Source organism: Gorilla gorilla, chromosome 3 (assembly GCF_029281585.2).
Source record: "Gorilla gorilla gorilla isolate KB3781 chromosome 3, NHGRI_mGorGor1-v2.1_pri, whole genome shotgun sequence".
Taxonomy (NCBI): Eukaryota; Metazoa; Chordata; class Mammalia; order Primates; family Hominidae; genus Gorilla; species Gorilla gorilla.
Genome location: NC_073227.2, coordinates 187,690,799 through 187,714,818, shown reverse-complemented (window position 1 = coordinate 187,714,818; position 24,020 = coordinate 187,690,799). Strand labels below are relative to the sequence as shown.

Below are 24,020 nucleotides of genomic sequence, written 5' to 3'. Positions count from 1 at the left end.
TGATGTGTTGCATTTCTTCACCTCATAGATCAGACTTAGAAAAATCTCTTTACCAAAATTTCATAAGGGAAAAAATAATAAATTATGCCTGGTATTTTGTGAACTAAATTTACTGAATTTGTTTAAATCACCAATACCTATACCACTTCATTTCATCATCTGTGACATAAAGTATTATTTTTAACATTAAGCAAAAATGAATGGTGACCTTAGAAGTGCTTTAAAAAACTTTATGAATCAAGCCTAGTAGAGATAGGAGACAGCTTGTTAAATATACTATTGGAACAAAACTTAAAAATTTTCTGAAAGATAATGCACAATAAAATGTGGACTCTGCCTCTGATTTGAAACTTCCCAGAGCATCCCCTCTGCTTGGACCTCTGTATTTTCATCTGAGCTTCCTTATTGTATAACATAATCATAATTAACAACTCATATTGCCAGATATGAGTATATTCATTCTTTAATAAATTCATGTTCTTGATAACTACATTTAAGTATGTTATAGTGTGTCTTAGTCAATTTAGTCTACTAAGAATAACAGAATGCCACAGGCTTATATCAGCCTCAGCCATGGTGGACCTTATCAGTAAAAGTGATGGTTTCTTTGATTTTCACTGTAGCTTATTGTTTTCCCTGGATGAAAGGATGGCAATGGATTCTGTACATTGCTCTGTCCCTGGCCAAGAAATCTCAATCTTACTGCCATCTTGCTCTGCACTGGGCACAGAGCACACACTCTGTAATTATCCTTCACCAGCTTCCTATAAATGCCCTTCACCTCTCTCTTCCATTAGTTCTTGTGACCCAGACATCCTCTTGTTGATTTAATCTCTGGTGTATCACATATTGTACTAGCATCCTGGGCAAAGATTGTATGGATGGTTAGTTTTTCAGATCCTGTATATGTAAAAATTTCTTTACCTTACTTTCCCACCTGATTTCTCTTAGAAATATGAAATAATTTTTATGTTGCTATGCTGCCTTTCAGTGTTATTTAAATATTGGAAGGCATTTCTGATTCCTTATTCTTTGTATGTAACAATTTTAGTTACCTTCCCCCATGGAAGTTTATAAGATCTTCCTTTTGTCTCCAGTGTTCTAAAATGTCACAATGATTGGCTAATTTGGTCATCCCACCATACCAGGTACTGGGGGATTCCTTTTAATTTAGGAGCTTATTTCCTTTAGAGCAAGCTTGTCCAACTCATGGCCCACAGGCCACATGTGGCCCAGGACAGCTTTGAATGCGACCCAACACAAATTTGTAAACTTTCTTAAAACATTATGAGATGTTTTTGCATTTTGTTTTTTTTAGCTCATCAGCTATCATTACTGTTAATGTATTTTATTTGTTGCCTAAGACAATTCTTCTTCCAATGTGGCCCAGGGAAGCCAAAATATTGGATACCCCTACTTTAGAGCTAGGAAATGGTCTGGGATGGTATTACATCCAGTTACATTACATTATGTTATTTATGATACATTTAATACAATGTATATGGTATATATTAAATGTAATAAAACATACTATAATTGCATAATTTTTAACCAAACGGACAAATGAGTTTGAATTACTTGTTAGTTGAGGAAATTGCACAATTTACAGCATGCACAGGGGATTGGTCTGCAGTAACAACATCCTCTAAACAATGTAAATTAGTGGCTTTCAAAATATATTTTCAAAATGTTTTTGCAGTAAATTACTAAATTTGAATGCTATATTTTAAGCCAGTCACACACACATAATATATTCTGCTAATTCCTTATTGCATAAACTATTTTTAAAGAATATAATTGTTGATAATTAGTTCCAAATGTCAAAGTTTGCCAGTACAATCTTTTTTCCAATAGAAACATTATAGTACTTTCTTAAATATTTTATAGTTTTTTCCTAATCACAAGTTATATAGCTGTTTCTTTTCTGTGCTTAACAAATATATAGCATTAAATCAAATAGGAACAGTATATATTTATAATAGTGCATTCCTACATATACTGAGTATATGAATAAAGAATTATAAATGTGACATCTTACAAGAGGTATGGCCAACAATAAATGTATAATGATCATTTTGGATTTTCAACCCTTTATTTTCTCTGATAACCTATCACCCCAGCATAAAAAAGTATTTGTGACATAAATATTATGACTCAATTTTTGTGGTGTTATCAATACAAATCCTCCAAGTGTCATATTCTAATGAAGAGCACAAGTAGAATTCCACTAATAATACTTCTTTATTAAGTAAAATGTTTTTGTCATATTACATCTTATTTTAAAGCATATATTTAGCTTTGAAAAAGCTGAAATGCAGTCACACCTTTTTCTTTTAGTCGTTGTTACCTTTCAGTTTATTGGACTAATGAGAGAAATAGCACTAACATTATACTAAGATATTATTCAAGACTTGTATTGTTTCTCTGTTTTTAGTGTGCAGTGACCTGGAGTTCAGGGAAGTGGCAAACAGATTGCGGGACTGGTTCAAGGCCCTTCATGAAAGTGGAAGTCAAAACAAGAAGACAAAAACATTGCTGAGGCCTGAGAGAAGCAGTAAGATTTCTAAATTTGATCATTGCTACTGTATCTGTTATGAAGTTTTATTTCCAATGAACCACTTAGAACAAAATACATATTTCAGTATTTATTCACTGCATATATACTGAATAAAAATCAGAACATTATTACTTCCAAGAACACCTGTATTATTTTGCAAGGAAATAAGGCATTTGGGACAACTCTGATTGGAGGAAAAGGGAATGTCTCCTCAGAGGGTGTTTAGCTTTCAGTAGAATAGAAACAATGGGAATATTCTTCAGTGTTTTATTAAGGTGGTAAAGAGTAGAACAACACAGAAAATAAAGGTAAAAAATTGGAGTACTTAGATTTTTAAAGAATACAACAGAACTCCCCCATATGGTAGCCTTTCCAAGATTGCTTTGCTGGTGTCTCTATTTTGACCCTGTGTGAAATGGATCAGTAGACAAGAGAGGATATCTGCAAATTAAATAAGTAAAACACAGAAGGAAAAAAAAGAGCCATATACCTCTTACAATTTTTTTTTAATTATCAGTATAATCCTCTAAAAGTTTTTTTTAATTTCTTGGAAATAAGAAATACAAATTGAAATAGGGTACTTGTTATGAATAATTTTATAAACTTTTCATTTTATATTATTTTCATTTGTATAAAAATGTGTTTATCATGTAATGCATGTAAAAGGATATCGAAACACGGGCTGAATCTTTCAAAGATTGAAGCATGTGCTTCAAAACACAAGAAAAGGGGAAGGAGTAGCAATTACAAGCCACATCTCTTGGCTGACAAAGAAGAGCCAGATGTGTGACATTCATCGCCTATCCTGATGTTATCCATCCACTCTCACCTGCTACCCTCAAAGTGCAGTTTCTAACAAAATGGTGTAGTAAGATAATCCTCTGTAGATTCCTAAAATGCCTTATTTATTTTTTTCACATTAAGGAATTTTCTACAATTTCAATCTATTTTAGTTATGAATCTAATTTACATAGTGAAATGATTTAATGCAGAAGTGCAATTAAGCCATTACTTTTAGATTAGTAATTGTCTTTGAATGCATAATGACTATCCATATATTTCTTTTTATGAATTTCATGAAGAAATTGTAGTATTTTTCATTTCCTATAAGAGAGTTCCTCAGGCTTATCTCTGGATTTATTGGTTAATTTTTTGGCAAATGTAAATATTTTGATGCCTTTGAGCTTTAACTTGCCTAATAGAAATAATGATTCAGTATATTTGCCTCTGTATTTATGAAGAAAAGATGTCTGGAGTGGGGAGAAGGTTTCTTCCATACATATTGATTTTTTAAAGATTCATGTTCACACCTGTTTTTAAAATTCATATCCACTCCCAATATTCGTAGTTGAACATTTTTGTTGCTTGTGCTAAAATTTCTCCTTTAACCTAAGCTTGAGTTCAGACTGATGCGCCCTTCCAGATATGGAGGTAGATACTGAAGAACATTTGCAACACTCAGCAAGGTGCCTGGGTAATTGTACACATTCACAAATATTTTCCTTTCTAGCTTTTTCTGTCAATAAATTCCATGTGTCAATAAATTCCATGAGACTCTCTAAAGGTAGTAGATTAATTATAAGAAACTTCTTTAGAGTTGAATATCTTCGGACAGGATCAGAAAAAGTGGGCCACAGGATTATGTATACTGCTTGAAGGAGTCAGAGGCCAGCTAGAAAAAAATTTCCAAAGGGAAGTTATCCATTAGAATAGGCATGACAAATCCACAGACAAGAAATGGCTGGCTCCCTCGGCTCCCTCAGCTCCTCAGATCTGTGCACCCTATGGGTGAATCCTTCTTTGGGTTTATCTTATTTAATTTGTGAACCAGCCCTCCAATATCAGACTCCCATCTCCTTTCTATTTTTATTTTCCCTTCAGAGCATTTATCAGATCTAATATAGTGATAATCTACTTGTTTATTTAAATGTCTCTCTCTCTCTCCCAACCAGAGTCTTAAACTCAATGTAGTAAGAGGTCTTTATTCACCACTGTATTTCCAGAACCTAGGATAGAGTTTGACATATACTATTCACTAAATAAAACTGAAAGGAGTTAATGAATGAATGAAGCAAAGAAGCAATCAATATACTACATTGTGTACCCATACCATAGTTTAGTCACTCAATTAGTGCGCTAGGAATGATTATTGATAATATTCATTATTTTCATCATGACAGTTATTACTGTAGTCAATTTTTATGCTTTTATTTCTGTGAGAAAGATTACAAGCAGTGGAAGCAATGAGTCAAAATGTGCATGCATTTTAAATTACATAAGATAATAGATATTGCCAGACTGCTTTGTAAAAAGCTTACGGCATTTTCCATTTTTACCAGCAAGACATGAGAGTTAACTTTTCCCTGCATCCCTAATAGCAAAAAATATTACCATTCATTTTAACTTTTCCATTCTGATGAATATTCCATTATATTTCATTGTTAATTAAATTTATATTTTATTTATTAGTAGTGAATTTGAACATTAAAAAATGGGCGGAACTAAAAAGCACAGTTTTCAACTTATCTGATATTAATGTTATCACCCCTACATTCCATTTTATCACATTTGTTTAATATCTTTGTTAAAAACTTTGATCAGCTTTTCTTTATTATATTCATTTAAGTGTCTTTCTTGTGAAAACCCATAGTTTGGTTTTGATTTTTTAATATGACAGTGAGCAAATGTTGGGGTGTTTTTGTTTTTGTTTTTGGTTTTTTTCTTTTTTGAGACAGCGTTTCGCTCTTGTTGCCCAGGCTAGAGTGCAATGGCATGATCTCGGCTCATTGCAACCTCTCCCTCCAGTGTTCAGGCGATTCTCCTACCTTAACCTCTCGAGTAGCTGGGATTACAGGCATGCGTCACCACGCCCGGGTTATTTTGTATTTTTAGTAGAGACGGGGTTTCTCCATGTTGGTCAGGCTGGTTTTGAACTCCTGACCTCAGGTGATCTGCCCGCCTCGGCTTCCCAAAGTTGTGGGATTACAGGGGTGAGCCACCGCACCCGGCAAGTTTTTGTATTTTTAATAATTGAGGATGTGGTTAAGTCAACATAAGGCAGAGAAAAATATTCTGATAAGATATAGAATGTTTGTCTTCAGGCATTTTATACTGAAGCCAAATAAAAATGTATTTTACAATCTCTTATTTATAGCAGACAAAAAAAATCCAATAACATTGTGTCATTTTAATAAAGAGAGAAAAATAAAATTTTGGGTTTGCATCAGTATAATATTTGATACTATGATACTATTGTTAAAAATCTTATAAGAAATCTTTTAAAAATTAGCCAGCATTGATGATGAAAAAATGTTTTTCGTGAATCTTTTATACTTTTTACATTTTATTCATTTTTTACACATTTTTAGGATGATTAGTCATTTTCTATATTTTTTTAAAAAAACATCTTGTATATCTTGTTTACAAAGTTGCCTTATGTCATGATTTTTCCTAAGAAAATCATTTATAATTTTTTGTTATAATAATTTTCACTTTATAGCTATAATTATGAGGTGGATAATTGTAAGGTTTGTCAGCATTTTGTAGTAAATAAGCAGATATTATGAATATAAATTTTATACATTTTTAATATCCATATACTTCTTTATAGTATATCATTTTAATGTGGCAAGAATAAACATGTTTATTAACAGAGCCAAGTATATACAGCTTCTCCAAACTATAAAAATAAGAGATAAAAAGTATATAAATTACAAAGCATGCTTTTGTGTTTTATCTTTTTAAAAATGTTCTAGATGTTAGATTAGATAGTGATTGAGGAATACCTATTAACTAACTTAATCTAACATACCTCTAACATTTTAAATTACCAAAAGTTCTTGGAGATTTTTTTAAGTTGGCTTTATTGAAAAACATAATTACTGTTGAAATAAAGCTTGTCATCTACATGATTTAATTTGGTTAAAAATAAATGTATGATTTCTGGGTTTTTTCGTTTGTTTGTTTGTTTGTTTGTTTGTTTGTTTTTTAAATGGAGTCTCACTCTGTTGCCCAAGCTGGACTGCAGTGGTGCCATCTCAGCTCACTGCAACCTCCGCCTCCTGGATTCAAGCAATTATCCTGCCTCAGCTTCACAAATAGCTGGGATTACTGGTGTGTGCCACCACACCAGCTAACTTTTGTATTTTTAGTGAAGACGGGGTTTCACCATGTTGGCCAGGCCAGTCTCAAACTCCTGACCTCAGGTGATCCGCCCACCTCAGCCTCCCCAAGTGCTGGGATTACAGGTATGAGCCACTGCTCCTGGCCAAATTTATGTTTTTTATAATCTCAAACACTTAGTAGATATAATGCTAACAATTGCATCAGTATACCTATATATATTTAGGAAAAATATATCCAAATAGAATAATAATGTAAGCTATGTTATATTTAATGCTGATAACACTAGAATCATAGCTATGTTTTATTAAATAATATAAAACCAGTCATTTTCGCCAGTCTTTTTAAAATTATGTGAATTGAATTTTTAAAACAGTTATTCTTAGTAACCCTATGCCTAATCATTCCATTTTCATATAGAAAACGTCACAGTAGGCCTGCATAATAATGTATAAAAACGCTTGTTTGTGTTTTTTATTAAATGTTGTTTATTTTATGATTTTACTTAATTTTAAAATTATTTGTTATTGATGCTTAGTGAATAGAACTATATATTCTTGAATAGTAATTAAAATCAGAAAATTAACCAAATCACCTGTTTCTTCTAACAGCAATCTCTATTTTTATTAGTTATTACTTACAAAGTATTTTGTGCTTGTTTATATTTAGTGTCAAAATAGTGATATTATGTGCAAACATGCAAGAGAAGGCCAAATCACACGTTTTTCTGGTTGTACAAAGAAGAATGCTTAAATGCTAGTATCTATTGTTTAATGTGTACAATATTACCTTTGACTTAGATCTTTGTCTTTTGATGAATCTGTATCTCCAATTACATTTAAATTATTAATGTAATGTTCATTAAAATGGTCATTTTTACTATCTAGAAATACCATAGAGCTTGTTTTCTATAATATTAGAATACATGTGAATAGAATATATAGTTTCTTAAAAAGTAATTCTCAATATTTACATCTGTTTGGTCTAACTTTAAAGACTAGCATACAAGTGGAAAGTTAATGAATGACTTCAAGAGGTGCATCTGAACTGGTGCTGAGCTGCTTGGCACACAGGAGGAGAAAGCAGAAAGGATGCTAACATGTGTCTTCTTTGTCAATACTTTATCTCCTTAAATAATCTTAAAAATTCAGCACTCCGTTTCACTGCAAAGTCTTAGATACGTGATTTTTCCAACCCCAAATATAGGGCAATAAAGGCCATAGGTACAATCCAGTAAAGTTGGCTGGAAATAGTGGCCACAACAAGGGCCAATGCTTTGCCAAACATTGTTGAGCATGATTACAAATATTAAGTTGAACCTTATGAAATTACCAGTTTTGGAACTACAAAACAATAGCTTTTAGAGGTCAACCTGATATAAGTTCATCTAAGAATTGACTACTAGTTATATTTAAGTTAGTCTTTAGGCGTTAACCTATTTTCTTTCCCTGAGTATCACATACCTTTTATTTGTGTTTAATTTCCCAGTTGTGTTATAATAGGTAAGAATACAAATTAAGCCATAATATTTTTTTCTCTTTTTCCTAATCTCATGATCCAGGATCATAATCTCATTCTTAGTATTTATATCCTAACTGCATGGCGGCTAGTGATCCGTACGCGGAGTGCAGAAGGGTAGCACATTCTCTAACTTCATTTGTTTCCTAATCATAAGCCAGATTGCTAAAAACTGTGAGTACAGATTACTCTTAGGGACTAACCATTGCCTGCTGACTTCTCTGTGACTTCCAGAAAGTGTTATAGAATTTTTGATTAATATAATTCCTCATAGTAAAGGCACATCCTTCATATTTGTCTTTTACTTGTCCTAGAACACTCTTCCCCCAGGTATCTGTATGCTCACTCCCTCACTTCAACCAGCTTGTTGCCCAAACATTCCTCACTAGGTGCCTTCCCTTCCACCCCATCTAAAATAGCAACAGCACCCCAGAGCATTCACCTCCTCTTTATGCTGCTTCATTATTCTTTCTAGCAAATATTGCTACCTGATATATGAATGTTTACTAGTTTATTTTCTCTCTCTTCCAAATAAAATATAAGCACTCTAAGGTCAATAGTTTTCCACTGTAGAACCTGAAGGCACTAGAAAAGGCCTTGGCGTATGGTAGGGACTCAAAAACAATTTGTTAAACGAACAAACCAAAAAGTCTAATCACAAATTGTTACCTAGACAATGTCCTAACTTCAGAAGAGTGATAAATTAGCCTGTAGCTGCTTGCTTATATTTGCTACATAACATAGTTTCCAAAAGGGCAAGATTCTGATGGTAGCAGAATTGGATTAAAAGGGTAAAAGCTTAACGAAATTTAAATGGAAAGATATTTTGCTTTTTCAAAAAAGTCAATGAACCTTGAAAGTGGAATATAGTTCTATAAAGAAGGGGGGATTTTCTAGCTTCACATACCATCAAATCAACATTGCTATATATTTTGCATTAGTTAACATTTAAAATATAATGAAATATATAGTCTTTTTAGTAGCTATTTTAGTAATTATACTTAACTCTTAAACACATTATAATAGTAATCTGAGATTTTAATCAACCAAATTGTATTACAGCATTTGCATAAAGAATTCCACAGTCATTACTCAAGAATTGTATTTTACTTGAATCTTGGACAGTGTAAATATTTCATAGCTAAATGATTTGAGTTGACAAAATGGTCAAAAATGTCATAGCTTTAAAAAATGGAGTTTATACAGTCTGTCATTATTTTTTAACAACACCTAATTTTTATTTTATAAAGTCAGGCTTCTTGAATATATTTTGTTTGGATTTACTTTAGAGCTATCACTGAAAAACAAAGGAATGATCATAGAAAAGTAACTAAGATGGTAAAAATCTTAAAATGTGTTTTACAATAAGAAGTTGAAGGAAATGCAACTATTTAGCCTCTTATCCTGTTGTCATTAGCATGAAAATGCTTGGTGATGCTTTATTCAATAAGAATATGTTGTGCTTACTATTATCAAGATACCTTGATTTTGTTTTATTATTTAAATCTCCAAAAATTGCATAGCAGAAATACTATACCCAGGCTTTTAAAAATATGGCTGCAATCGAGAATGTATAATTCTTGAAAGTGGCATTGTACTAATTTTCCCTTTAACAATTTGGACAGCATCAGGACATTAGCATCATATGCAAAATCCCCAGATTAGCAGAGTCTGACTAAGATTAAGATAATGTCTTATATCTGCTTTCCTACAAGCCAAATGTTCTCCTCAGTCAGAGAAAATGATAGAATTACTTAAACCTTCAGGGTAAATGAATACATTCTCATTTCTTACCAAGATACTGCTCACTTTATGTCATGCTGGCTTCACATTAAGAGAAAGACTGAATTTGGAATCAGATGGTTTAAAACAATGCCACATTTTAATGCAATTAGGAGTCTTCTAGGTATAGCAGGAGACTTCATCTTTTGAAAACAAAATATTTGAGAAGATTAGATAAATTTTATTTCAAGTAATAAAATGAGAGATCCATATCATTGCTTATTTTGGTTTTAATTATTGAGACATCTGGCATTTTATTCTCTTTTATTCTATAGACTCTTAACTCCTTATAATAAAATTTAATTATATGCTTAAGTATTACTAAGGTATTGTCTTAAGATTTATATATTTTAATTTTGCTGAAATTATACGATTCATATATAGCTAAATTAATGTAATCACATGTAGTTTAAAAGTATTGCTATAAAATAAAAGTACTATGTGATTGATGTACTGCAGTAAAATTATTTTGTTACGTTATCGTGTCCTGAGAAATTACTGCATTGGATCTGCTAGGAACCAAACTTTTGATTATCCTTTATTCTTTAGGAACTGTATTATTCCAAACAATGGCAATTGCTATCAGCATTGGCTATTTTTTAACATTTCTCACTGGGTGAATGAAATGTTGTCAACTTTATTACATTCTGTTTTCAATAATGTAAATATTTAATTTCAAAATAAAGCCATGTAGGGTGTTAAGCAATTTTAGCCAGTCATCTGAACTATCAGAACCTATTCAAAATGAAACAACACCCCCCCCCACCGCAAAAAAAACAATGAAGAGGTTAAGAAATCTGCAGAAAAATAAAACAAAACAGAAAATTTTATGTTACCACATATATTTAGTCAGTTATAGTCAATTACAAACATTATTCCTGTTAAACTTTATTCCAATGCCAGTTGAGTAATACATAAAATCCTTGAATGTTTGCGAAATAGGTGTCTTGAAAGCATCAAGAAGTGATAGTTAAAACCAATAGAAAAAGTATACATAAAAACAAGTAAAATAATTAAAAAAATTATTTGGGGTTGTTTAATGAGAAAACAAATGACTCTATATACCACTGCAGTCCTTGAACCATATGCTAGCCAATACAAAAGCCATTAATTTTATGATGATTCCTTTGAGACATTAATGAGTGTCAAATGATTTTCAACATATCACAGCAAGGAAGAATCCATATAACATTGTATATTTTCGATTTTCTTTATTTTTATATTTTGTATTTTGATTGCACAAGTAATGCATGCTTATTTTTTAAAAATAACACGTGGAGGTATATTAAGAGAATATCTTTTCACCAACTCCATTCATTCCCTTTTTTCATGAGGTAGAAAATGTTAGCAGCCTGAGTTATATGATTTTCCAATACTGCTTTCTTTTTTTTTTTAGACAGACTCTTGTTCTGTTGCCCATGCTGGAGTGCAGTGGCATGATCTCAGCTCACTGCAACAACCACCTCCCAGGTTCAAGCAATTCTCCTGCCTCCCCCTCCCAAGTAGCTGGGATTACAGGCATGTGCCACCATGCCTGGCTAAATTTTGTATTTTTAGTAGAGACAGGGTTTTGCCATGTTGGCCAGACTGGTCTTGAAATCCTTACCTCAAGTGATGCACTCACCTCGGCCTCCCAAAGTTCTGGGATTACAGGAGTGAGCCACCATGCCCCACCAAATCTACTTCATTTTCATACAAAGATATGTACTTACAGAAACAGACCTATTTTTAGCAAATATAAGCTCATACTATGCACAGTATGTGCCAGCTTGCTTATTATTACTGTTTATTTTAACCTTTTAACACTTAATTGTGTTGCAAATATTTTCTCACTACATCCTTTCTATTTTGACTTTAGAATATCTCTTAGTTCATGTTCTTTAAGAAAGTCTTTCTCACAAAAATACTGATTTGTATATTCTCCTAATGTATATATTTTTTGCACTTAAATCTTTAAACCTATTTACAATTTATTAATGTGAGCTCAGATTCTGGCAATAAATTATGTACCCTTATTGAATTAAAAATAATATATTTACAGCTAATTTATGTTTATTCTTATGCTTGCATTTTCTTTTTAAATGCTACCTATTTTTTCATATCTCTTTCTGTTATTGATTTCTACTGTAATTCTGGTTAGTTTCGGTATCAGACTTTGAATGACTTTAGTTCTTTTAATTTGTTAAGGTCTATTTTATGGCCCAGAATATGTCCCATCTGCACATAAAAGGAACATGTATTCTGTTATTATTTGTTGGAATATTCTGTCATTATTTGTTGGACTATTCTGTCAATATAAATTATGCCAAGTTTGTTGACAATGATTTTCAGATCTATACCCTTACTCTTTTTCTATCTACTTACTTTAGTGAGTACTTTTAGAACAGCGTTGATGTTTTCAGATGTAATTGTCTATTTCTCTGTTCAGTTCTATTAGATTTTTTCTCAGGTATTCTGAAGACTCTTTTAAGATACATTATACATTTAGAGTTACTGTATCTTCTTGTCGAACTCTTTATCATTATGTGATGTATGTTGGTTAATGGGTACAAAAACAAATAAAAAGTAATAAGATCTCATGTTTGATAGTACAGTGGAGGAACTATAGTAAACTGTCATTTATTGTATGTTTCATATGTTTCAAAATAACTAGAGGACTTGGAATGTTCCCAAAACAAAGAAGTGATAAATGTTTGAGATGACGGATACTCCAATTACCCTGATTTGGTCATTATTTGTTGTATATTTGTATCCAAATATCACATATCCCATAAATGTGTAAAGATATTATATATCCAGAAAACTTAAAAAATATTCATCTTTCTTTTTTAAAATATATTTTCACTGGGTAAAGTATACTGGGTTGAGAGCTTTGTGTTTTGTTTTGTTTTGTTTCAGCATGTCACCCCTGTCATGCGGCTGTTTCTGGCTTGTGGGTTTCAGCTGACAAATCCGCTATTTTCTTTACTACTCTGATGAAATATGTATCTATTTTAGAGATGTTTCTCCTCAACACTCTTTAAACAGTTCGACTATGGTGCATCTAGATTTTGTTTGTATATCTGTTTGTTTGATTGGTTGGTGTTTATTCTGTTTAGTGTTCTCTAAGATTCTTATCTCTGTGGTTTGTTGTCTTTCATTAATTTTGGAGAATTCTAAATTAATCATTGAAATATTCTTCGACCCCATTTTTCTCTTTCTTCTTCTTCTGACATTTTAATTACTTCTCTCTTAGATTGATAATAACCACAGCTCTATTATGTTCTGTTTTCCTTCTACTCCTTTTCACCTTCTTCTTCTTCCTCCTTTGTCTTCTCTCTTCCTCCTCCTCCTCCTCTGTTTTATTTTCTTCTCTTTCTCCTTACCATCCTCTGCCCCCTCCTACCAAACAATTGTATTTGTTTCTTTCCTATAGTTTCCATCTCTAGTTTTAATGCAAGTGTTCGCCATTTATACTACAGCCTTTAACGTATTAATCATTGTAATTTTAAATTATTTCTCTGATTATGTCTACATCTGTTATTTCTAATCTGGTTCTATCAAGTGCTTTGTCTCTTGGCAGTGTTTATTGTCGGTTTATTTTCTTCTTCCTTTTATACAGGTCTCTATCTTTTTGGTTAAAACTGGATATATTGTGTAGAACAGTAGAGATGGATGTAAATAACATTTGTGCCTGGAAATAGTGATGCCTCTTCTTTTGCATGGCTTTTAGTACAGAAGTTGAGCCAGTATATTCTGAAAATTAAACTAAGTTTTGGCTTTGGCTTTTTTCTTGTTATCCTCACTGCATCTCAGGCTTCAAGTAACTATAGCGTTGCCTTATGCTTAGCGTGAGACTGGCTTGCCACAGCCTTTTTCCCCACTTGTTTCTTGATTTTTCCTTTGCAACTGAGCCTCAGAGAGGGTCCCCCTTCTTGATTGTACCCCTCCACCATTGATAGAAGGTTGGCACTTCTTAAGCAACAATTGCTGCTCTGGTAGTGAGAGCATTCCTTCATATTTTTGTTAAGCTACAGCTTTAGGAAGATACTGTGTATCTGAATCTCAAAGGTAGGACTTTCTCAGAAATCCTATTGCCCCCTTAGTGGAAGAGATTCTTTAATGGTCTATACTCAGGATATTCTCCTGATACTTTCCCAGGTACAGCTGTGTTTTTGACTCTTTTCCTTTGGTGCAAGGGATCCTCACCTATATCTAGAGAGTGACAGGATATTGGGCTTACCCCTAGGAATTTAAGGTTTTCTTCCATAAGGTATGTAGGGAAGATGGATGTGGATGGGAGTTCATACCTTTCCCACAGCAGCTTCTGCTTCTCAGGTGGTTTCTTGGGTCCCTTATCTTGCCCTAAGTCTTCTCTGAGAGCACACACTGAGATCCTGGAGTCATGTCTGTCAATGTTTATGAATTCTTCTTTTTTTTGTGGTTTCCAGAGGTTATTTACTGTCATTTTAGCCTACACTCAGCCTTTAGCAATTCACTGAAAATATAAATTGAATTTTTCTTATTAGCTTACATGGTATTTGGTATCTGTCTCAAGTAAGCCAGTGTTCACATTCCATCCTTTCTTGGAGGCACATGTCTTTTTTTAGATTCTGGGTTACTGTATTGCTCTAGGACATAAACTCACTTATGGATTCAAGAAAATTGTGGTTTGCTAATTACTTAGACTTTTCTCATTGTTTATTTGTGAACAATACTCTTTTTAACTTCTCACATTCTAGGTGAAACCAGTGAGTCCTTGCCTTTAATCCTAAGTAATATTTTCATGAATGGAGATTATTGGGTTGAAAGTTTTCAATTATTTTTTTCTTCACTTAATGATGTTATTCAACTCATTTTTGGTCTCTAAAATTTCTGACGAGATGCCAGACAAATTGAATTATTGTTTACCTCTATGTGTCATATTCTTCCTGCTGCTTTCAAAATTGGCCTTAATCATTAGGTCTTGAAAGTTTGACTATGATTAGGAATGACCTTTGTGTCATTCTGCTTGAAAAGTCCTGCATATCTTTAATTTGTAAATGTAAGCATTTAAGCAAATTTTCTGCCATTATTTCTTCAAATATTTTCTTACACAATTATCTCTCTTCTCTCTTCTGGAACTTCAAATGTATATGTCATAGCACTTGATATTACCTAACAGTTCCCTGAGGTTCTATTTAGTTTTTTCTCAATCTTTTTCTTTTTTTCAAATTAGATAATTTTGATTGATCTATATTCATGTTTACTTACATTTTCCTTTGTGAATTTAGTTTTAATTTAAAAGGTTTTTTTTGTTACTGTCATTCTTACATTCCATTTAGTTCATTCTTATAATTTATATTTCTCTACTGTTAGTTTGTATTGTTGCAATTATTACAAGCATGTTTTCTTTTACCTTATTGAATTTAACAATCTTAGTTGCTTTAAAATGATATCTGCTAATCTCAACAACTGGATCACCTCAAATTTATTCTTAATTGATTATCTTTACTTTTTTTTCGAGAATGAGTTCCATATTTCTGATTTTTAACATGTCTCAAAATTCAGGATGGTGTTCCAGACCTTATGAATATGGAATTGTGTGATGCTGCATTGCATTATGTTTCCCCAGAGAGTGTTGCTTGATTGATTTAACAGATGATTAACTTTGTTGGTCTGAAAATGGAAACTCACTTTCTTGGGTGCCAGCTTCAATCTCAATTCAGTGTTCTAGTCTTAGCAGAGGTGATTGAAGCCTGTGGAATACATATGTGGCTGATAGATCATCCGAGCTTTGGGTAGGTGGTATTTGGTGATAATTTATCTCATTTTCTTCTTGGATTTCTTCGGCTTTCCTCAGTGGCTATACACAACTTTCTGATTCTCCAGGCTAAAAAGTCTGCATTTTTTTCTACCAGTGTTATTGCTACCTTGCACCATGAAAACTCTGCCTACCCCCAACTTAAAAAACAGCAAAAATTGGAAATTCACTACACATAACCTCCTTCCTCAACATGCAGACTACAACAAGAATCTGCCTACTCTATTAACTCTTCATACCCTTCCTGCTTTAGAAAAATAAAAAAGTCTAGAATTTAATTATTTATCTGCAGCAGTGCTGGTTCTATAAGACCATATTCAACAATTACTGAAAGTGGAACCTAAAATAATTTTTAAAATGACAGTTTGAAGAGAGGAATTTTGTCTTACCTGTCCTTGAATAATCAAGGCCTAGTAGTGTGTATTGAATCCTGTGTGGACCAGAATGGTGCTTTTCTTTTCAATACCTGCTGTTTACCCCTTCCCCTCGCCAAATCTGACAGTATTACAGTACTTTAAAAATATTAAACTTTCATTAGTGAGGACAATTCAGTCATTCAGAATAGGTTTTGAAATGCACATTTACCCAGATTTTGCTTTCATTTGAATGATTTTACTTCGATTTATGTTCCTCTCAGCTATGCTATTGATATACTTGAGGACTTAGCAAGTAAAATTGATAATATAGGCCTACTAGTTCATAAGATTGGGAAATGTACTGCTTATGTGTCTACATTCTAGAAGTAAATAACCTCATTTACTACAATAACATAAATAATCAGGAAATGTTGAATTTTTTATTGTAAATATTTATGTTTGATAGCTTCTACTTTTCAGAATTTTTTGAAATATCTTTGAAGAGAAGAGACATTGCTTGACAATTCTTACAAAATATAACATGTCTTGTAGGGCTCTGGTGCTTTCCAAGGGATTACAAAGATTGGTGATTGTGGGAGGTTGAGGAAGCAGGACAAGCAAAAGCGTTTTCAGTATTAATAAGCACACTGTGGTCTGGACCTGGAATTTGTAATCTATTAATAGTACTGATACCATAGGGTTCAGCAATTAAGCATAAGTATTTGCCTTATTTCATGTAATCCTTACAATGCAAAATAGTCATTATTTACTTCACTTTATAGTTGAAATGGCTGAGAGGGAAAACCCAAAGCCACACAGTAAATGGTAGAGCTAGGATTTAACCCCAGGTTTTTTGTCTAAGAAATGTAACTTTTAGGTATTTATATACCTTGTTTGAGACAAGGCCTCACTTTGTGACATGGGCTAGAGTGCAGTGGTGCAATCATAGCTCATTGCAGCCCCAAACTCCTGGGCTCAAGTGATCCTCCTGCCTCAGCCTTCTCAGTAGTAGCTGTGACTGTAGGTGCATACCACCACAACTGGCTTAGTTTCTTGTTTTTTATAGAGACATGGGGTGATCCTCCCACCTTGCCTCACAAAGTGCTGGGATTAATGGCCTGAGCCACCACACTGGGCTTGAAACCTATACTCTTTCACTAATCATGTAATCTCCCAATCAATCTCTCAGAATCTAAGTAATAGCAAACCAATATCAAGTACGTGACTCAGCTAGGTTGCAATAACTGCCTCTGGTATACATGTACATGCTGGCACATATACATTCTCGCACAGAGAATGTTTTCCTATTGCATTTTACCTAGCTTGGGAATGTTTACAAAATATTAATAACAATTCTTTTGCTTTTATTATACTGTTTCTCAATGTTTTTGTTTCTTTTCATGTAAATAAAAAATAGATTGAGATAGAATCAATATATGCATTTAAAACAATTTGAATTATATTAAAAACCTTTATCAACTCTCTAGAGAAAGATTTTTGTTCATTTAATTCTTCCTGTGTTTTGTTTGCTTACATTTATTATTGGCCTGTGTGCTAACTATTCAAAATTTACAAAATGTATCTGAGCTTTAGAATCCTGGCATTTAATAATTACAAACATGTTTGTAATATTCATATTTTTCACGGTTAAAAATGTTTTCTCAATGTCCTTCAGTCTTTGCATTTCTGCCTAAAGGAATTATTTTAAATCATTACTTTTAATGCAATTATTTACTTATTGTTTATTTCCTTGATAATTTTCTATGCCCTTAAGTGAAGATTTCTTTATGTTAATGTATTCCATAAGTCATGGCATCTGCATCCAGCAGATGTTTAGGTAGTTATATTTCTTTCTTTTTACAATTAAAGAATGCTCTCTTCTCTAACATTATTTTCATCAGGACATGTAGGATATTGGTCTTTTTCCTTAACTTAGTCCTTGAGTGAGTGTTGTTAAGTATTTTCCTTCCTAGATCCCTTTGTTAAGCTGTACCTGCCAGCTAATAATGATAAATTTGTACTGTTTGGGTTGTATTCTCTACCTGTATCTCACTTAGTTTTTAGCATCCAAAGTTGTCAATGTTATCTAAGAAGATGAGGAGTTAATTGAGTATTTTCTTCCAATTCATATTTTAAAATGTCCTTTGAAACCCAGCAGAAAATGTTTTTGTTGTTTTTTGTTTGTTTGTTTTTTGTTTTTTGTTTTTTTGTTTTCTTTTGTTTTGAGATGGAGTCTCGCTCTGTCACCAGACTGGAGTGCAGTGGTGCGATCTCGGCTCACTGCAACCTCCACTTCCCGGGTTGAAGCGATTCTCCTGCCTCAGCCTCCCGAGTAGCTGGGACTACAGGCACCCACCACCACACTTAGCTAATTTTTGTATTTTTAGCAGAGAGGGAGTTTCATCATGTTGGCCAGGATAGTCTTGATCTCTTGACCTCCTGATCCGCCTGCCTTAGCCTACCAAAGTGCTGGGATTACAGTCATGAGCCACCGCGCCCAGCCCAGAAAAATGTTTTTTATCTGCTTCCTCCTCTCCTTCTGTCCCTCTGTCAAATTTCTCTCCATCACAAAGTACTATTACTGGTTTAACTCTTCTTAGATTTTCAAATTTTACCTCATGTGTTGTATCCTTTATTGAGCATTTGGGGCACTTTGCACTATTTTCTTTTTTCTCTGTTCTAGAGCACCTGCTCTACCACTTGTCACTTTGGGTTTGTTGTTGTTTGAATGCACATTTGTATCTGTTCCATATTTAGTATTCTTCATGCGTGTGCCCCACTCTTTACAGTGTTTGGCATATACTTAGCACTTAATTCATTTAATCAGTCTTTACAAAATATTTTTAAATGCATACTATTTGCCAAGCATTGCCCCAGCCATTCAGGATTCCAACAGTGAATAAATAGACCTTTTTCACTTCATGGGCCACCCTCTGAGTCTACCTTCCTGATTTCTTCTCACCTGTTTGATATCTAAATGTTGGTAGTCCCAAAGACTTGATACTTTTTCTTCTAGCTGTAATCATTACCTTTAAGATTTTGTTCAGTATCCCATTTAGAAAATCAGCTATATACAGATGATCTTCAAATTTATACTTCTAGCTTTGATGCCCAGAATCTTACATTTAACTTTGTGTTCCAATCTTCTCTTGAAAGTTCAACAGGCATTTCAAACTTAACATACCCAAAGCCAGATACCCCATACAAACCCACTCTTCTGCTGTCTTTCTCAACTCAGTAAATGTCAACTCCATTATTTCAGCGGATCAGATCAAACACCTGGAAGCCATCCTTGAGAAAAAAGAAGCAGAGATGAAAATGGGTGATCTCTAGGTAAAAGGCAAGTTTTTACTGTGACATATGTGAGTGAGCAGACCACTCATGCTCTGACCCCGTCACCTGCCACTTTCTCCTCATCCACTCTACTCCAGTCATGTTGGTTCATTTTTTTTCTGCAGTGACATTAATCATGCTCTGACCATAGATCCATTACTCTTCCTCTTCCTTCTACCTGGAATGCCCTTCCCTCACTCCCCCAGATAGTCATAATTTCACTTCCTTTATATTTCTGCTCAAATAATCTCTCTTTAGAGACATTGTGGTAGGAAGAATTCTAAAGATGTCCCTCCCAAGGTTTCTGACTCCTTGTTATTCAGCCACACAGTAGTCTAGGTACTGCTATGATATGAAGGTATTTGCAAATGTAAGCAAGTTGCACTTAAACTGCTAACATATCCAAAAGGAAAATCTAAAAGAGTAAAGACAGCAAAGGTGGCAACAGAATTTGTGAAGAAGGTTTCTTTGGAAAGAGCTATGCTATGATTCCACCATTCCTATAAGGAGGGATGAGGGTGCTTACACTTCAAATTGTGAGAGGGATTTCAACAGAACCACTCAGACAGCTTTATATGTGTTCCCAGACAAGCAGACTGTGGCCCGAATTTCACCAGAAAAATCTAAAAGTCAGAGGCAGCTGTGATCTGCTTACTTATTTGTTGTCAAAGGAAAGTTGCTGCTGCTTTGAAATTAAAGGTCTGGGCAAGAAATACAAGAATATTTACTGTGGATCAGATTTGAATGCCACAGGTGAGAACAAATGTACATTCTGCCCGAGATGGCTGTTGGGAATACAGAGTAAACTCCAGTGGAAACATGGACCACAGATATCCAGGGACAAAGAGGTGGTAGCCAGAGAAAAATATCACATATGACAAGACATATGCTTGTATGTTTACTCTACAGACCCCTGAAAGACCCAAAAAGGGATCTAGGGGTATAAAAATAGACGAAGCCTTTAAAACCTGATAGGCCCATACAGCACAAAGTCTTCCTAAGACAGTTATCAATTTGGTAAGAAACTCCCTGTCCACTCTTATGTATCTTTCATTCATCCACGTAAAAACTGGAGGTGGTCATAAAGAATATGGAGGAGGAGAGTTAGAAGTAAAAATAGAGAAGGATTAAGGAAACATCATTTTCTCCTTACCTGACTTTGCACCAGCAAAATATCCAGCTACAGAAAGAAAGAATCAGACTTGGAACTGTGATTATTATGTAACATTAGACATTTTGCAATGCCAATTATCTTATATTTGTACCTTACAAGGACAATACAACTTTTGTTACTGAAAGCTGAGATGAACAAATTATGGGACCTCCTGAGTTTTCTTCCAGAGATAGGAGAAAACCTTTACCAAAAATCACATATTTACAGAGTATAAGAGAAAAAAAGAGTGGTTTTAGATTATATCCTATAAGCCCTATTTGTTCAATATATGCATATATGTGCTTGGTGTGATCCATATACTAGTTAATATAAAATGTGTATGTGTGCCCATGCTTATATACATGTAGTGTGAAGTTCAAATGCGGTAGGTGGATTAGAGATAAAGATTGTGAGCTAATGGAATGTTAGCTAAAACAGTATAATTGAATCAGCACCCGTAAAGAGCTGATGTAGACTAGAAAAAAATCAGCTGAGAAGTGAACACTGAGAATACCAATATTTAAGAGCTAAATAGTAAAAGAACATAGGAAGAAGACTGAAAAAATGAATACATAAGAGAATAGAATGTTGTAAAATGTCTGAAGAGTTAAGTATTATCTTCTTATACAATCTCTGGTATAAATTTTTCAACACAATGCGATCTAGCTTTAAACTCTAGAATCCTATTAGTGATTGTCAAACATCTAAGTTAAAAAAAACAGTTACTTTTATTACACTGCAAAATAAAGTATCAGTTTTTTCACACCTTCATTACAGTCTCATAACAATTAAAATTTTAGCTTAAATATTGAACATCTTTATGATAATTACTTGACTTTTGCAACATAGATGACTTACAAAGGTTTTGCTTAAAAAGATTTTCCTTTATTTTCCGGTATGATATTTCTTATAAGATTTAGACCTGGTCAGTTCCATTTAGAAAAATTATTACAAAAGTTTGTGAAAATAATCATAATGAATAGAGGAGACCCTTATAGAAACAATGATCTGAGAAGTAACTTTAATGAAGTCAAGGAATGCCAGAAACCTTAAGATGAAGCTAGGCATGCTGGCTCATGACTGTAGTCCCAGCACTTTGGCAGGACAAAGCAGGCAAATTACTTGAGGCCAGTAGTTCGAGACCAGCATGGGCAACACAGTGACTCTGTCTCTACAAAACACAAAAATAAAAATTAGCCAGGCATGGTGGCTTGTGCCTATTGTCTTATCCTTAGGAAGCTGAGGTGGGAAGATCACTTGAGCCCAGGAGGTTGAGGCTGCAATGAGCCATGATTACACCACTGCATCCAGCCTGGGTGACAGAGCAAGACCCTGTCTCAAAAGCAAACAAACAAAAAGGAAAGAAACCTCAAGATGACTACACTTAGAGTCATATCTAGGAATCTGAATTCACTCTAAAAGTAATTTTTGCACAGCTCTGCAGTTTACTGTTTCTGAATTATTTAAAAGTTCATTTCAAGTAATATTCAGACTCCTAAAAACTGCTTGTGAATATTCTGTTGTATCAATTTCCCAATAATATCATATTTCAATTTTATAAATTTAAATTTTCCCTTACTTTTTTCCTCTCTTTCTTCTAATTTGATAGAATAGCAGATTTGATTGTATTAGATGGCTATTAGATAATATTTCATATGCAGTTTCTTCACCATTATTATAATTATGTGAATTGTATGTTCCTGGAAATTGGACACAGAGTCTTTTAGGGAAGGAAAAGCTTTCATTGATATACTTAGGAGGTCACATTGCAATTCAGACACAATATAGATACATTCAGAATAACATAATAGAAAAAATGAATATGGAATGTGGCATTTTTGGAAATACAGCAGATAGCATTGCATACTTTAAACATATATTTTATGTACTTTTTGTTCATTTGACATACTACTGCATTATTTGTAGTATTTGGTTCACTAGTTCTAAAATCTTAAATGTGAAAAAAGTAAGGATCAATAATAAATTATTACTGTTTATGTTTAACTTTCCTTATATAGCACTATCTTCATGTAGTTTTAAGACTGACTATAAAATAAAATGAGATTATTTATAATAATCCATAAATATACTGATTTTCCATGATTTTCTTCAAAATCTTCGGTTTTATGGAATTTATTTTGAGGCAGTTTTGACTGAATATTCTTCATTGCAATTTTACCAAGCATGCTAAGAACTATAAAAATATGGTCTATAATTAGGTGAAATATAAGTCCTGAAAATATTACCGGAAATAACAGTGGTTATGGGAGGAAGAATTTAAAACAGCTAATATAAATAATTTTATGATGTACCATGTAAACATCCTTGACAGTTTAAATACATTATTAAGTATTGTTTTTGTCAATATAGTGTGAAACAAAAGTATATTTAAACTTCCAATAATTTTTCTCACTCTATTTGAGGAAAGCTTATTCCACAATTCATATATCAATATAAAAGAATGTTTCTAAACATATGATGTGCAACAGGTATTTAATGACATTTAGGCACATTAGAACTAAGAGTTTATCTTTTATACTAAAAATAAATGAAATTCATACAGGTGTGCATGCTTGCTAAAAAAACAATTTGATGAAATGTAATAATAATGATTTGGACTGAGGATGTCAAACTACCTAACTTAGATTCAGGTCATTGAACTGTGTTCTACTACTACCTTGCTTTGTTTGTTTTTAATATACCTAGGCCTTAATGTGCACATCTAGACAATGTGGGGATTCTTCAAAATAATCTATTTACCTTGAAATTCAAAGATAGAGAAAGCTTATATTTTTGTTGTATTTTAAATATCTCAATAAACAAAATTGTGTTACAAGAGTCATCAGGATGATGAAGCAACAAATGCTGAGAAGAATGTTAGATATTAAATGATTACAGTATTGTAAATTATATATATACCTTTCAAATATTATTCTTTTGAGGCTACAAATATAAAACAAAATAAATTTGGTGAAAAATTTTCTTATTCTGAACTTTTTAAACAATAGCTACTATTGGGTGACTTTGAGAGCTCTTGAATAGTGCTATCATTTCATCACTATATAATACAATACAAATATAATATAATATATTTATATAATCTATCATACAATCACTATGTATAATATATATAGCATTGTATATATAGTATTATATGATAAATATTTATAAACAAGATTGATAGACATAAAAAGGAAACTGAAGTTCTAACCTGAAATCTCATTCATGTCACCACAATGAAAATTAGATTTTTAACTCAATTTCTGGTGTCTAATTTGTCTTACGTAAACATAGCCACTCCAGCTTTTATGATTAAATGTTCCATTATTTTACTCTTAACCAGTCTGTATCTTTATATCTAAAACGGGTCTCTTAGAGACAGCATAGCATAGAGTTTGACATTTTTGTCTGGTCTGA

At 33.0% G+C, this 24,020-nt stretch overlaps 1 protein-coding gene across 3 annotated transcripts in view; it reads left to right on the top strand.

Annotated features, from left to right (window-relative positions):
• SPOCK3 (SPARC (osteonectin), cwcv and kazal like domains proteoglycan 3) overlaps positions 1-24,020 on the top strand; it is a 496,607-nt gene that overhangs the window by 441,301 nt on the left and 31,286 nt on the right. For all 3 annotated transcript variants that reach the window (XM_055384117.2, XM_019025723.3, XM_055384118.2), the window contains one exon: positions 2,435-2,554. In XM_055384117.2, the coding sequence (XP_055240092.2) occupies positions 2,435-2,554 (120 nt within the window). The remainder of the gene's footprint in view (positions 1-2,434; positions 2,555-24,020) is intronic.